The sequence below is a fragment of the Polyodon spathula genome, chromosome 5, assembly GCF_017654505.1.
Source record: "Polyodon spathula isolate WHYD16114869_AA chromosome 5, ASM1765450v1, whole genome shotgun sequence".
In the NCBI taxonomy this organism is placed as follows: Eukaryota; Metazoa; Chordata; class Actinopteri; order Acipenseriformes; family Polyodontidae; genus Polyodon; species Polyodon spathula.
Genome location: NC_054538.1, coordinates 72,616,633 through 72,634,522, shown reverse-complemented (window position 1 = coordinate 72,634,522; position 17,890 = coordinate 72,616,633). Strand labels below are relative to the sequence as shown.

General features: G+C 34.5%; 1 protein-coding gene across 1 annotated transcript in view; it reads left to right on the top strand.

Annotated features, from left to right (window-relative positions):
- The first annotated feature begins 643 nt into the window (after positions 1 to 643).
- LOC121316280 (glutamate receptor ionotropic, kainate 2-like) overlaps positions 644 to 17,890 on the top strand; it is a 182,444-nt gene continuing 165,197 nt past the window's right edge. The window contains exon 1 of the mRNA XM_041251260.1: positions 644 to 1,010. Within this exon, the coding sequence (XP_041107194.1) occupies positions 896 to 1,010 (115 nt within the window). The 5' untranslated portion in view covers positions 644 to 895. The remainder of the gene's footprint in view (positions 1,011 to 17,890) is intronic.

Genomic DNA, 17,890 nt, shown 5'->3' with positions numbered 1-17,890 from the left:
AAAGCATTTCTTCTTCTAAATCCATGACCTGCAACATTACTTTAAAATACAATGTACACATACCGTTATGAGGAAACACATACAAAAGAAAGAAAGAAAAATGAAGAAAATGAGAGAATTTTTTTTTTTTTTTGTAGTATGATGGACAAAGTATAAAGCGATTTTTGACATTTAGTCATTAACATCCAGATCCCCGTTCCAGTTTTGTCACACGTCGCCTTCACAACTCCAAGGCTAAATGATTTCGACCTAGATAGCCACCTATTAGAATTAATGAATTGATTTTTCAGAGCGACACACTGTATCCCCACCGGTGGCGAACGTCTGTTGATAGAAACAAAGAACATGCATACGTAAATAGAATTCCTGGTCCACTCGCAAGGAGGAAAGATATAACATAATTTCACGGCAGATAGAAATCTGGAAGCGTTTCTGACCAGCAGCACTGAAATAAGCTGTCTTTTTTTTTCTCCCACTAATCTTGGCTGCACGTCAGAAGCTGTGTAGCAGTGCAGCAGAAAGGTAGCATATTCAACCACTGCCTATAGGTTACTAATGCAATTTGCACTGTTTTTTTTCACTATTCCTAAGATTCTCCTGCCTGTCTATCTACCGCTCCTCTCTGTTTCTTGCAGGCTACTTGTGAATGGATTTCTCTGGGATTTGCACACCCTAACATGGATGTCCCACCATTCCTTGCATCGGAAGCTTTCTTCTTGGCGCAGTGAATGAAGAACATGCAGTGATTGCTAATGGATTTGGGAAGCGTATGTTCTCTTCTATAAGTGGCCATGCCGTGATCCTCACTGAGGGCCATCACCCTACTTAACGTCAGTATAACTGTTCTGGGGAATCTAAACAGTAGGGAATAAACATTGTGCATTATACAAACAACATGAAGATCACCTCCCCAATTCTAACTAATCTGATCTTCAGGTGCCTCATTAGGCTCTATCTGCTGATATTATGTGTGGGATATTCTCATGGGATGCCACACGTTTTAAGATTTGGTAAGATTTTTTTTTATATATATATATATATATATATATATATATATATATATATATATATATATATATATATATATATATAATATATATAATGTCCTTCCTGGGTTTTCTTGTTTACTTAAATATCTATTGTTGTGTGTTATACTTCAGTCCTTCTGGGCGCCATCGCGGGCTTGTTCTCCACAGTTTGCATATAACTATTGACCCCGTTGATACCCTTCGTATTTCTCATATTAAAATAGCATGTGTTACAGCATATCTTCTAAACGTTTCCTACTGCTACTGCACTTGACCGACAACAGCGCACAGCAAGTGATAACACTGAAGAGAAGTAAGCACCAACTATTTCCGCGAATGGTATGACTGAAAATCTGTATATATATATAGGTGTGTGTGTGTGTGTGTGTGTGTGTGTGTGTGTGTGTGTGTTTGTTACCCTTTTAGCATCCATTGCCAGATGGAGATCTTTTCTATAGGTCTGGGCCATAGTTATGTTTTGATAGCAGTGTGCTGTGTATATGAGCAGATACTGTATGTCGTGGTAAGGATGCAAACAATAAGCTGATGAGGTGTAAAACTGTTGTCTTCCTAGAAATGACCTTTCCGCACATTAAGGTGGCAGATAATTCTTAAGGCGAACTTCATAACTCTTTATTAAAGTTACAAGGAAATGTGGAATGTGGAATATAGAACGCTTCGACGTAACTTTGGGAAGACAATGTGTTGTGTTGTAAGCAGACCGGACCATTTTACAATTAAACATACAAAATACAGATTACATTTTAGTAGCAAGAAAACAAAACTATCTGATTTTTTTTGTTTTTTTATTTAATCGTTTTTATCTGTACATTATAGATAACTTTTGTTTGTCTGTATTGTCATTTGCGGTCCAATACATTTAATAGTCGCTTTGCATTGCCATTATGAGAGCTGTTGTAGTAAAACTTGCAGCAGGTGTGTGTGTGTGTGTGTCCAGTGTACACATGTTTGAGGTTATGTTTCGTTTTATGTTTTGTATTAAACATTTCATTGTATAAAGCCATCTATAGGATTGCTGTCCTGTCATATTTAAGCATACATCTGTGTTGCTTAAATTTCAATGCCATCCCTATTTGCAAATTCACACTACCGTCTAGTCTAACCTGTAAACAAGTAGGCTATAGTTTAAAATGTTTTGCAAGTCTTAAATGCACCGAATTGAGTATATAGTCAGCATTCTGTGTATAGTCAAGAAGCAGTTAGATTATGGATCAGGGTTTGATTTTACGGTACGGATTTCTCTCATTACCGGTATTGGCTTATTGAGCTGCTGCCTTCCTCACGTTGCTAATAGCAACCATCCCATGGAATTGCATTGTTCCACAAGGTGCGTGCTGGTTAAAGCATGTGCACACGCTCCAAAAATGAGAGAGCACAAAAGTAAATAAGTTAGGGTGAGGTCTAAACAAACGTTGAATATTTAGTACAAAAAGACTTTTAAGAGTATATTGATTTATTACAGTAAAGTACTAATACGAATGATAAATAATAATAATAATAATAATAATAATAATAATAAATAATAATAAATAAATAAATAAATTAAAATGTTCACAATAACATGGTTGGTAATGACAGGGCATAAGATTTAGTTAGGTTGCTACCAAACGGGTGTCTTCTACAGATACTGGCAGCGACTGCAGCCCAAAGGGAGACTGCAAGTGTTAGCTGCCACTATGGCAAGGATCAAGATGGCAAGATGTTATACGTGCAAGATCAAATGATATGGTTATTTTGCATTTACGTTTTAGGAATACAGACAACTAAGTAGACTAATATGGTAAAAAGCCACCACACAAGTCAAAGTTCAGATAAATTATTGACATGTCCTGACAAACTTCGAAATATTACACAGGTATGGCTTCATTTTGAGCACATGACAAAAATTTAAAGTTCCTATTTACACAATGTATCTTGTACATAAGCTAAATTCCTAAATCCATTTACAGCAAATGTTATATATTATCTCTCGTCCCGTTAACTCTCTTGGTTTGTTTGCCTCCACTTTATGTTTCCTCATCGATCCTGCCTAACACTTTCTTTGTGCTTTTGGTAAACCCCTTTCACGTGTCCGCTTTTCCAGTGTGTCTCTTCAGGGGGACGCAAGAGGGTGTGGGGGGACGACTCAAATAAAGAACAATTTGACAGTAACAGTTCAAAAGCCTCTCAGCACGAATATATGACACCATATTAGGAAACAACCTTGTGATACAACTTAATCTCCAATAATGCTTTTGATGCAAGAGACAGGGTTATGTGTAAAGCAATGCATTTACAGGCTCGCAAAATCCAACAAGAAGCATATTGTATAGTCACAGCAAAACTTAAATGTAGGACCTATATGTACTACAGCAGTGTAACAGACTGTAATTTTAAACATGTATTTTGACAATGTGCATTATTTTATCCAAACTGCTGTTTAAAATGTTTGTCTACTGATAGTGATGCAAACCAACTGATCTTTTAAACACATTTTAGTGTTACAGTAGTATGTATTCTTTTTGGTTATTTTTATTCTTGTGCGGTTTCTTTGTACGTCTAAAGTATATTTCAAGCCATTAAAACCTGCTTCATGAAATTCTTACAGGCTTACATTTGGTTTTACAGTGTAGATAAAAATACTGTAGCGTTGCGTGTATATGAAGGTGACTCACGCCAGGTATTTCAGTTTCTCAAATTCACAGTTTATTAAGACGGGACTCTACACTGGACAGGTAAAGTGTGCTGCTTCACCAGCCAGTGGTACAAATACAGCTGAGCAGTGTAGTGCTACTCCGACTGTGATAAATAATCCAAAAAAAAAAAAAAAAAAGAAAGAAAAAAAAAACCCTACAAAAAAACACTTTTTCGGCCGTATGCTGAGGCCACTCAGTGTAGACCTCTGTGCTTCTTGGCTGTGGCTTCTGTGGTCTTTCTACCATTCCAGATTGTCTCTCTGTCTCAGCAGCAGCAGCAGCCCTTTACTTATCCCCACACCAAGGCCATGCCCCCGGTGCACTAGTCACCAATCCCAAGCAGACATGGCTTCCCACTTTTAATCCCCTGATAGTTGCAACACCTTGTCCCTTGGATTTGCCAGCAACATTGCAACTTGGTACCACTCGCGCGTCAAGCCGAAACGTTGATTTGGTAGTGATTCTGACATCCCTGAACACCTTCTACAAATTAATTGTTGTTCATTATATATATATATATATATATATATATATATATTATATATATATATATATATATATATATATATATATTAAACATTCCCTTTTCATTATTCATCTACAGGTAACTAGCTAGTCGGGAGTGTGAGAATCTGCGGTTTTCCTTGAAAATGAAATGCTACGTTCTTCTCTTGGCGAGATTTTAAAATTATGGGTTTACACAAACACCAACAGCAGCCTTACAAATAAAGTGAAATGTGTTTTCTAAATATACTAATCTTTTTGTACTGGATACACTGCTCAACCACTTCACAAATAGGGTGTTCTGCATAGAACCATGTGATTTCACCTCATAGAAACCTTTTATTTAATTAGCCTGTGGTTGCACAATTCCATTGCTAATATTAAAGATAAGCTTAACAAAATGGAGATCAAAAAATAAAAACTCAGTCTAAAAAGTGTCAGTGAAGCGACATGTCTGTCAGTTAGATGTTTAGGTAAAAAAAAAAAAAAAAATGCCCTGAAACATATGGACTATTGTCAGTAGGAAACATAGAATATAATTAGATTTATTATTAGATTAATAATTGAATCTTAGCATATGTTGTTTTTTGAGGATGTACTTAATACACACAATAAAACACAATGACTAAATACCAACGTTTAAAACTGTTGCATATGATTTATATTTAATTAGTAAACATTAGTATTACAGTGGATCATGGACTTGCTTTGTTAGTACAGTATAAAGAACTCCACAATTAGAAAACAGCTTTTTACAGTGAAGGTAATTGAAAACATGTAAGGTTATCAGATGTTTCTTTTGTGAAGAAGGGGACAGTATAGTTAATAATTCCATGCCACAGTTCCATGCCACAGTTTAAAAGAGATGGTACGTGGACTTGTAATTTTCATTGAAAATTCCCCTAATGCTTAGTGGAATCCTTTTGTGATAAAGATAACCTTTGCCAAGGAAAAAAAAAGGTGAAAAAATATTGTGATTGACTGATTGAGATTAAACAGGGAGAGTAAGATTTAATTTTGATAACATAACAACCCTTCTTATTTTCTCTTAGAAGTTCTTCTGACAATTTTGCAATGTGATTAAATTGCCTGATTGAAGTGACCATGGTCATAGGGCGATAACGACTGTTTGGATTTTATAAACAACAGTTTAATTAAAAGGGGCAAAACAAATTAACTTCCTTTATTGCTAAGTATGGGAAAATTAAATGCTTGGGATTAAAATGGGATTCTTACTTGTAACGCCATAGCATTTTATTATCGAACCGTTGCAGGATGTTAAAAATAAATAAATAAATAATATATATCATTGTAATAACTGTACTTGGTAATTACATATTTAACTAATTAGTTTATGTTGTTTTTTAATCAATTTTCAGAACACTACAATTGAATACACACCATGCTTTGAAAACCTATTATTTCCATGATCTTGGATTTTTGGCCAGTCCACTGTTTGAGCAGCAGCAATACGTTGCATGCATACATTGTGTAACTAATCAACATTTTAGTGGTTTATCTATGGCTATTGTAATTATATGTAACTATTGAACTATCACATTGCTTGACTATTGGGTATATATAAAGACATTTACAGATATTTACAAACAATACAACTTGACTACATTATATGGTTATTCAATATGTATAGTATGATTATAGCCATGTAGGCATAACATACTGCTTAAAGCATTTAAAAACAGGCAGTTTGCAAACCAACCTAAATATATCGTGATAATAAGATTTTGAAGAAAATTGTGTACTTGCACATGCTAGCAGTTAATAGCAGTGATAACAATGAAATTGATTGAATAAACAAATTGCAACATTGCTTTTTATTGGACTTTTTTCGAAGGGTCCATTATTACACATCTTAAGCATGTTTTTAAATATATTGATGATTATTACCAAGATCAACAGTTTACAACAGTTTAAACCTTGCAGGAACCATACATGCATTGTTCCATATAGAATGGCCACCAACCTTATTTTCTAACAGTAGATTCTGGGGTCGCACTTAGTATTTGGTTTGGTCTAGGGCATGTTGATATTTCTGTCTGTTGTTTGTTGGGCGCAGGTTGCCTGTCGGCTACAGAATAGGTATGACACATTAATTCTGCTTAGCTAAGATGTATTAATAGAAAGCCTGGAGTTGCTCAGTCTCACAGATCTCACTTTAGATGAAATGGGCACTGCGAGCTAATCTGGCTACTGAGCTCTCAATATCACCTAGCACTGTGAGAATAGATATTCCGTATATAGAAAGTTGCTGTCATTAGTGACCCTTTGTTTTATGTGCTGGTTGATTTAGTAACGTTCAGTTAGGAAGCTTTGCTTTTACTATACAAGTCTCCTGGCTCTTCCTTCAAATTTAACAATGGTAACTAATACTTAAATTATCTCTCTTAATTCTTTTTCATTTTAATAATTTATTGATGCAAGTTCCTGGTGCCTGAAAGTTTAATCCTAAAATGATGGGGCATAATTATCTTCAAAAGTTTAAAACAAATGAAAGCCCATAATAATTTAATAGATCTTGTGGCTTTTCGGAGGAGGGTTATTGTCTGAAATCATTTGTTTTGTAATTGGCAGGTGAGTTCTTGAATATCAATGTAACACTGGTTGCTGTATTTTTCATGTAACAGAGCAAAGCAATATTATACCTGATTTTGTTTAAAAATACTACAAAAGTTTGAGTTTCAAAATAAAACCAGTTAAAACCTTATTTTTTGAATATTTTCCCAGAAATAGTGGGCCTGTGCTTTTACGTTGAGTGAAAACCATCTTTTTACCTACCTATCTCCCCAGTGACAGCGTACCTACATATTTCATTCTCCTGTTATTAGATATATGAAGAGAATTGCCCATGCAACAGTGAATAAACTTGGGGTGGACAGTTCTTGAGGGTATCAGTATCAGTATCTAGGTCATGTTGAATTTTTTTAAATTTGATTTTGATTAAGCCATACAGTACATAGTCATATACTATTCCATAAATGTCAGTTAATAGCGATCTAGCTTTTTAAAGGGCACATGGCTATGTAAGAACATAATATAAGAAATTCCAGAATGAGAAATAGGCTATATCTTGGTAAATGGCAAAAATGTTCGTTTTACGTGCCAATCTCATTGATCTATCTGATTCTTTGTTGTATTATTGGACAGGTGTAATATTAATGGGCATACGTTATCTTAAATTCTAAGTTTGGGATAACAAACCAGCGATCATTGATGCTATCGCACAGACTGTCAGTAGCAACAGGAGAAAATTGTTAAGGAGGGATATACTGTATGTAGTTATGTTTGTAACCTTCAATATGGTGTTAACGCCATGCTTTTTGTTTTTTTTAAATATACCCATATCAGAAAAATACAATATTATCTGCTAATTTTGTTTATTTAGTTGGTTAGTTAGTAAGATTTAAAATGCGCCTCTAACTCTGAAAAAGTACAGTTGTAATTTGTTGTCAGATCAGGTAGCCTACAGTATATGTCTATAAAAGAGTATAGTAACTGTGGTAAGAAATATTTTTGCCAAATAGAACTTACATTTTATAGCATATTTGTCCTTTCACCATGTCATTTTATTTTTTTGGAGCTTTCATACACTATTTCGTTCATAATCAGAACTGTTCTGAGGTAAAATACATGTTTTTTTTTTACACCCCATCTTTACACTGCATTTTATAATGTGCTTCTGTGATTGAACTGTTGTATCACCACTACCTAGTGCCAAATTTGAAGTTCCAAGCAATACATCTCAAATGAGATGTGTTTTATTCTCTGATACAAAGATTTCAGCTGAACTGTACTGCAGTTTAACAAAAACTACAACTATTCCCCCAAATTACCAGTCTACTGTTCGATTTAGTTATTGTAGTAAGTGCCATTAACATAGAAGTGTGTGATGAGGACAAAAGGACAATTCAGCACAGTCTTCCATTAAAGACGTGTATCAGGGAGCTAACCAAGCCGTATTAAACAAACTTCCTAATCTTCAAATCCCATCGAGTCAATGCAATAAAGCCTCAAATGACAGTATTATTGGTTACAATAAAACCATCTAATGCATTTTCACTACATTACTGGAAAACTACAAGCCCTGTTTCCACAACGGATTTTGCACAATACATGAATAAATCAATAGCCGAGGTCAAGCGAATGGCATACTTCTTTTTTCCTTCATCGGCATCAGAGACGTGCAGATGTTAAGATTTTACAATTACAGATAGAAATGTGAAGATCATCCTTCCCGTTACATTACCAAATATTGGTTTAAATTTATATAGCATTCCACAGAAAATATTATAGTACATAACATTTTTGCATGGCGATGACTGTCCATTGAATACAAATACAAAGAGAAAATACATTTCTTTAAAACAAACAAAAAAAAACATTATTCATTTTTATGCATGTTAGCTGTGTTGCATTTGCACTGTATTTTCAATTTAACTTGTATATATTATTTAGAAATACTAAAACAAATGTAATAAATTCAATGACAAACTTTTTTAAAAATAAAATCTTTTTTAATGTCTTTTGCAAACATTGAAAAAGACTTCCAGCCAAACATTTGTCATTTCATTCATTTTCTTTTAGCAGTTCTAAATTCAGTACTATTGTGTGTTTAATACTTGCATATGTAATGCATTTACTTTGCTTTATAGCATTTTCTTCAGCATGCAATACTTTGTTACATTTTGCTTTTAACATGCAATACCCCATTAACCTTTAAAAGGAGCAAAAGCTTTTAAATTGGAAATACAAGTACAAGCAAACCTAGATGGTATAGTTGTTGCTTCATATGTTAAGAGCATGTGGTCTGAAAAAGGCTTTTGTGGGTGATAATAAATTGAGTTTGGTGGTTTAATACATTGTGACATGGTGGTACACTATATAACAGTATAATAACAATTTTAATGATATACTGTAGGTTGCTTTCATCTACCCAAACAAGTTAGATTTTTACAGGTAATCTGTTGATAGACTCATTGGTCCATTAATAAAACAATTTGTCCATTACTCATTTAAACATTTTTGTAGAGTTGTATTCAGTGGTCCATAACTAATCCAATTTAACAATGCTTCTGATAAAAGTTATGGACTGACTTTATTTTAATAAAATTCAGACAAAAAGGTGAGATTAAAAACAAAAAAAAAAATACTGAAATCATTTATTCAAAGAAATGAATAATGTAGGTTTCTTTTGTTGCTTGTTCTAAAATTGCATTTCAGAATGTATCCAGAATCATTAATAACGATTTGTAGATTCTCTTTCTTTTTAGAAGTATTGAATCAAAACAATCAGCTAAGCTACCTAGTATCACTTACAGCGCAGGCCTTCATTTAAGAAGGGTGTTCATAACCGTTCTCTATGGTATAAACTCAACAACCGTGTTAAACAAAGTGTGAGGTAAAGATTTGTGATTAGACCATGATGGTTTTGAAACCATTTGGAAATGACATCAATTGCAAAACTGACCTTCATGTGCAGTTTTTTGTTTTATGAGAAATGTCAACAATTATTTTTGCATTACTTTGGGGCATAGTCTGTTAATGTGGGCTATAAATATATACTCTAGTTCTATTTTTTTTTTTTTTTATATAAATATGTATTTTTTAAATCTTTAGCTTTTAATTTCCTGAGCTCATGTTTCAAATAGTCACATGTCACCTAAAACGTGTCCTTCAATATACAGGATATTCTAAAGAACTCCTAAGCACACACATATTCTAAAGCTCTATATTTGTAGGAGAATATGTAATACCTTTTTACAATGTACAATTGCCTTGTATTTGTGAGCACATAATGCAGTTAAATTACTTTAATATTCTTTTAAATTAAAGCATTCATGAACTTTACTTACGTTAATACTAAAATACTCACAAATGTTAGGAATGTAAATGAGGTTGTCTAATACTCAAATACCTGTTTTATGTAAAACTAATAATCAATTATTACTATAGTCAATTATATCTGTTTGCAATGCTTTCCAATATATTAACAAGCTAATTAAGTATTCACAACCAATTTGTCCTAACTGAGGTCAACCATATCAATATGCTAGGTAGGTGTGGGTCAAATGAACAGGGCTAAACAGGATTTTTAAACATATTTGTATACTGATGGATGAGGTATATTCTTGACCACCTACACCTGATTTGTTTTAATAGTATGTCTCTCCAGACATCCAACTGGTTAGTTTAAATACCAATTGGTTATTGCACTGCATCCTAATCAATGCCCTAATATGTGAAAGCACGGTCTGAACTGAGAGAAACAGTGAAAGTCCAGCTTCAAATGAGTTACTTTTAGTTCATTCAACCTCAAAATATCCCTTAATAATTCACCACAGTCATAAAACACTGGGCTTACCTTGTGCGAAACTAATGTTCACAAGCTAAAAGAAAAGTACAGCTGCCATGAAGAATTAATGGAAAACAAAATCTCAATTTTTTGTTCCTGAAATAAATGCCACTTTTGTGAAGAAGGAAAGGCATGGCCTAAGGTTTGTACAGCGCTCACATGTATTTCAACAATAGCTGTATTTAATCCCACTTCAATGTTTTCCTGAAAAGTATGGTATGTATTACCATGACATTTCTGTCACTGTTTTCATCTTATATTTAAACTTCTAGATCTTAAATATTTGAACACTTCCCTCCGTTTCTATATTTGTATGTAAAGCTTTATCCACCCTTTACAATTTCAAGACTGAAAAAAATGAATTAAAAAAATATTTGAGCTAATTGACTTTGTTTGCTTTAGTGCCACCAGTCTGCATTATCAGCGTTCTTAAATTGGGTTTAGGATTGCCAGCTTTGTGGGTATTACACTGTGTCTTGGACTATTGCCAGAATCTTCAGAGCAAATATATTCAAATCATTGGTAAGCTGCTTACAATATTCATGTTTCCACTCGTAGAATGGTTTATAGAAATGTGAAACTAGTTATGACTTGCAAACCAGTTACATGCCCCCCCAAAAAACTTACTTAAGCTGTCAAGAAAAAAATAAATAAATACGGCCCTTATTGAACAAAACGTACTAACAATCATTACTACTCTTAACACAGATAATGCACCTGTGAACCTCATTCAGAAGAGCCAGTACAAGGCTACACAATGTCATCACCATTATCGTTACATGATTGTGTGTGTTTCATGATATGACTACTGTTTTCTGCAAAAGATATAACAGTAAAACAAGTATTCAACTTTAGTTAGTCAAATAGCATATAGTTTAAACCTGCTGTAATAAAAAACAATTTATTGTAATCCTTTAAGGTTAGTATCTTGCTTTTGTCAGTATTTACACAGTGTCTTTACCTCTAAAGGAGAGACATTTAGCTCATTTTAATGTTCCCTTACCTTCTGTTGTTAAACTGTATATAATGAAGGTAGAGCAAGCAGAGTTAAAAGAACATCACATGATTTAAATGGAACCAGGAAGTCAATGTCTGGCAGTTTGAACTATCCAAACAAAGTCACAGACAGATAAAGATAGATATAGAGAAAAAAACGATATAACTCTCCTGGACTTTTCAACATTAAAAACGTAATAAAAAAGGTAAGAGGATGCCATTGGAAGCTACTTACTCTAACAAAGAAAATAGAACAATTTTTATTTTTTCATTATCCTAATAAGCTAATGAATTAAGACAATTAGGCACCTACAATTTGAAAGATAAATAATGACATGCCTAACAACTTTGTTGATGTGTGTGCCTTTGAAAGCAGCACACTTGTCTTGGGACTAGAGAATAAATCCTACTTGTGAAAAACCTGCACACTACCTGAACACCCCCACTGTAAAGGCTTGCAGGCTGGTGCACTTGTTTCAACTGAGACATTAAATCAATGACACACCTGTTTGTAGGACATGAAGGACTACTGCACTTGTCACACAAGACAGCCCCAAGGAGAAAGTGCAGTTTCAGACTTTCAGCAAGGGAACAGAACATTTGTGTACATCAACACCAATAACAACACTACTAAGAAAGATTTTACTACTAAGGCTGCTGCTATAACAGCAGCTTCTATTGCCACTACAACGATACAAATAATATATCTAAATATTTTTTGGATTGTGCCTTTATTTGAAAGGACAGCCTTCCAAAATATGCTTTGCCTATTTTTTTTTTAAGTAAAGGGCAAAGTATAAATCCTTCCGCAGCCACTGCCTGCTAGTCCTTATTTGTCATAGCCAGCCAATGGGGCAGAACAAAAGAGCTACAGGCATTATTTACCGTTACCAACCCCATCATCACTATGAGGCTGAGCTGACAACCTTGAGCAATCTGGAAAACTCAGTAAATGCTAAAAGGAATTGAAATCTAATGCTTCTACCGATATCTAGATAAAAGATTAATCCAGAAACTATGTTGAATACAATCTAAGTAATTAAAAAAAAAAGAAAAAAAAAAAAAAAGTTGTGTTTAAGGTCGTTATGTAATGTTTTTTTTTTTTTTTTAGATAACATTAAGTAAGTCTAACCAGATAATTTTTGACAGGAGAGCCTATTTAAAAAGTTTGACCCTCATGGACAGGCCAGAAGTTTGAACATGCTCAAGCTAAATTGCTATCTCAAGTTTAGTGTCTTGTTTTTTTCCTTGTAAAATAAGATTTGTGCCGTCGTTTATTTGTGATTTTTAAAGCTGTCGTCAAACCTAAAAAAAGCTTTTGTGCTACAGGGCCTTTGTGTTATTTAATGAGGTAACGTGACTTAGGAGGCACTGGGGAAACTGGAAGCTCCTCTCAAACTATGTCAGGTCATATATAATTTGACATTTGTTGAGGAAATGCTTGCACAGATTAAAGCTGGCTTGTCGTAAGAATAATTTCACTAACCTTAGCAGATCGTTTACCTGTAAAAGATAACCCCTCTTATATTGTAGAAGCAATAAGCAGTCTGTTCAAGTATATATCAGCATATCCTTTTCATTCTATAATCACAACATTAAGATTATTAACCACTGCTTTTTTTCTCTGCTCTTCAAAGTATATGGATTTAAACAAGCCTTTCATATTAGATGATCGAGAGTATGAACAGCCAAAGGCTGCCTCAAGCTTTGAGGCAATCTGAGAAGAGGGGGATGCATTAATTTCCCTTGCCATGAAAGAGAAGCTGCTCACCTCCTTCTGGAACCTCAGAAAGTGATCCACTTGCTTAAGGGAATGGGGATCTGTCATCTATCCTCATTTTCTGTGGTCCTGTAGTTTCTACTGTGAAAGCAAACCCCTTTTGAACAGATACAGCTACTAATAACAGTTGCAAATGCCAGCTGGTTTGATGTGGTTATAGTTGTGCTGTAACTATTATACAACAGAACACAGGGTAGTAGATGACCAAATGATGTCCCACAATATGAGTTTGAACGTTACACAGTTTGTAGTTACCTGAAACTCAAGCATTGTGGGATAATTTATAATGTGACAGCTGTTACTTTTAAACACTGAATTTGGATGAGCAATGATGAATGCACCAGACAATGGGGAAGGCATGCAATCATTTTAGTTGTTGTTGTTGTATTCATGTTGAGAATTTATAACATTTTGTTTAGTCAACTTATATATCTGATATCTTTGTCATTTAAATATGGTTTTGATACAGGAATGTATAACAATGTTTTATTAAAAGGGTTGGCAGTTTTAGAATGTGTCTTTGCACTAGCTTTACAATATGTTTCTTGATCCTTTACTCTAAGACAGAGGTGGCCAGTCCTGATTGTGGATGGCCAATGTCCCTCCTGGTTTTTGTTCCAACTGTGTCCTAAATTACTTAAGTGGAACAATTATTACAAATTTTTGTTCTAATTAAGTAATTTAGGGCACAGTTGAAACAAAAACCACGAGGGACAGCGGCCATCCAGGATCAGGACTGGACACCCCTGCTCTAAGATAACTGATGACTAGAACATGACATATTTAACAAGAAGGTGGTAATGTGGCATGGTGGTTAGCGCTGCTGCCTCACAGCTCCAGGGTCCTGGGTTTGATTTCAGCCTCAGGGGCCTGTCTATGTGGAGTTTGCATGTTCTCCCTGTATTCACGTGGGTTTTCTCTGGGTACTCCGGTTTCCTCCCACAGTCCAAAGACTTACTGTTCAGGTTGATTGGTCACTCTAAATTGCCCTGTGTGTGTGGTGCGCTGCAATGGACAGGAGTGCCATCCATGGTGTAGTCCCACCTTGCGCCCTGTGTCTGCTGGGTTAGGCTCCAGCTCACCATGACCCTGTAAAGGATTAAGTGGTTAATGATAATGGATGATTGGATATTTAACAAAAAGAGGGGCCCAAGTATCAAGAATGTCTCCTATGTTTAATCTATTTGGATATGTGTATCTCCCAAACACAGCTCGCTTATTAACAGCTTAGGCTACGATCCGTGGTCCATTTAAAACTGCTCCCTGGAAAATAAATCTCTTCTTCTGTTAATCAGCACACATGAGATCTCCCCCTAATACAGTAAGACAGCAACAATACTTTTGCTAAATTAAAGTCTGAATAAGAATGCCCACTCAAGCATTTGAAATGTAGAGTTGAACCAAGAAAAAGGATAAATAATAATACATATTGTTGCATAATAATAAAATAACTTTAATTTAGTTTTTTTGACTGTACCAAAACTTATTATAGAAAAAAACCAAAAAAAACCGGGTTTTTTGGGGTCACTGGACCTCCTTTAATCATAGTGTATACTTACCTATATATATATATATATATATATATATATATATATATATATATATATATATATATATATATATATATATACGTATATTACACATATTATAATATATATTAATATATATATATATATATATATATATATATATATATATATATATATATATATATATATATATATATATATATATATATATATATATATATATATATATATATATTATATCATTTAACTTTTTTAAATTATGATCTTTCAGTTTTGTGTTTTTTAATATATAATTTTTTTCTCAATAAAACTTTTTTCCCCCTTAACAGTGTGGAGTATGGTATGTAGATAAGTGGGAAGGGGGTGTTGACTGAAAGATTTCCGTGACATAAAATATATATATTATATATATTATATATATATATATATGATATATATATATAATATATATATATATATATATATATATATAATATATGTTTGTTACTGTTCAAGCTCTGTCAAGTTCCTTGGGGAGCATTGATAGACAGCAATCTTCAAGTTATGCGACACATTTTCGATTGGATTTAGGTCTGGGCTCTGACTGGGCCACTCAAGGACATTTACCGTTTTGTTCCTTAGCCACTCCAGTGTAGCTTTTGCTGTGTGCTTTGGGTTGTTGTCATGCTGAAAGGCAAACTTCTGTCCCAGTTTCAGATTTCTTGCAGAGGGCAGCAGGCTTTCCTCAAGGACTTCTTTGTACTTTGCTCCATTCATTTTCCCTTCTATCGTGACAAGTGCCCCAGTCCCTGCCGAAGAGAACATCCCCAGAACATGATGCTGCCACCACTATGCTTCATAGTAGGGATGGCGTTCTTTGGATGATGTGCTGTGTTGGGTTTGTGCCAAACATAACACTTTGGATTTAAGCCACAAAGTTCCATTTTAGTTTTGTCAGACCACAAAACTTCGGCTACAGAATGTCCTGAGTGTTCTTTTGCATACTTCAAACGGGATTCAAGGTGGTCTTTCTTGAGTAATGACTTCCTTCTTGCCACCCTACCATACAGGCCAGATTTGTGGAGTTCTTGGGATATTGTTGTCACATGCACACTTTGACCAGTCTTGGCCATAAAAGCCTGTAGCTCTTGCAAAGTTGCCATTGGCCTCTTGGTAGCCTCTCTGATCAGTCTCCTTCTTACTTGGTCATCCACTTCTTAATAATTGTCTTCGTGCTCCAGGGGATATTCAAGGCCTTTGATATTTTTTTATACCCATCCCCTGATCTGTGCCTTTCAACAACTTTGTCCCTGAGTTCTTTTGAAAGCGCCTTGGTGCTCATGGTTGAGTCAAGGGGGTGGACACTTATATGTATATACACACATAAATACAAGTAGCTTTTGAGTTAAGGCGAGAGAAAGCAATAACTATAAAATTATAGGTATTAAGGTTTCTAATTCACAGCATTTTAAAAGTCAAAGCACAGTATTTAAAGACATATTTTGCCCTGTTTGGGGCTCATCGGTGAAAATATACATTTTCACCGATGAGCCCCAAACCGACCAATATAAGGCACTCTGTATATCAAAGAATGTCTCCACAATGTCATAATATAGTTCTTAACAATCGTGAACTACCCATCCATGCATACCTCACTTAATTGTTGATATGAGTGGAGTCGAGACTGGTCGCACACTCAGAAAATCTTTTCTATATATTTTTAAGACATGACCACTGATGCTGTGCAGCAAAATCATCTTACATTTTATTGAACTGTTGCTAATTGGGTTAGGGTTAGGGTTGGTGAACAGCTTTAAGGCTTAAATGGGATACAACCCTGGGAGACAATTTTTTCTAATGCTATTTATGATGTCACTTCATTTAATTTTCAAATGATAAACAGAGATCACGTTTCAGAGCATGTAGTATAGCATTAGCTGCACCCCTGTAGCATACAAAGTTTGCTCTCTGGTATTACACTTAATTTGATGGCAGAAAACCTGGCCAGGTTATCAAAGTTTAATTGATAGCTTATTAAGCATTCTAAAGTTACAAATGTATTTTTCTCTGAGGTTTCCCTGTAAATGCTGAAATCTTCATATATTCTGTTTACCATACACAACATTATAATTATCCTTGTATCTGTTCTCCTATTTATCTAGTTAATTGTTTTTAACAGTCCTTATAGCAATGGCCTGGTTCTATCTAATTGATTATCATTGTCTCATTAAGTCATTTGGGAATTTCTGTATTACAGGCACCTGACTGTTTTTTATGGGGGGAGTCAGTTTGGTGTGGAGGAGAGAGAAGGGTATGGTTACTGTGTATGTTTGTTAGAAAATATATTTTCTAATCCACGGCGCTAAAACAACAACAAAAAAAGACAACTCAGGAAAGAAATCTATATAATAAATCAGAATCAATTCTATAATAAAATTATTTAGTTGAGTTTGAAACTCACCTTAGTGAATTAATAGAGATTTAAGTCTTTCTGTCCAGTCTGTGGATTACTGGTAATTGTCTCACAAATCCATTCCTGTTTTACCCTATTAAAAGGATCATTTGTCCAAGCTAGCTTTCCATTGGAAAATCACTTTTCAGAAGGTCTTTTTTCCAGACCCGGGTGATTTTTCTGCTGTAACCCTTCCTGAATGCTGGGTGAGATCAAGGATCAAGCCAATTTAAGGGTTTTGCCCGCTGGATCCATTCTGTCACTTATCATCCTTCATCCGAAGAAGTCGTGTGTCACTCCATTACACAAGAGATGCATTAATATTGTACTTCAGAGCGCTGGTGTGCAGTGGAGGCTTTGAGTACCTAGTTTCAGTATTTTAATAAAAAAAATTAACACAATTATCTTATATCATTTTGAACACACACAAAAAAAATATGTTAAATGTAGTATAAACTTGATGATCAGCAAATGCTGATAATAAACCACTTTGTTCTTTAGTGCAGGTGGAAGTTAAAACATTTGCTAATTATTATGCTTCTACTAGATCTACAAT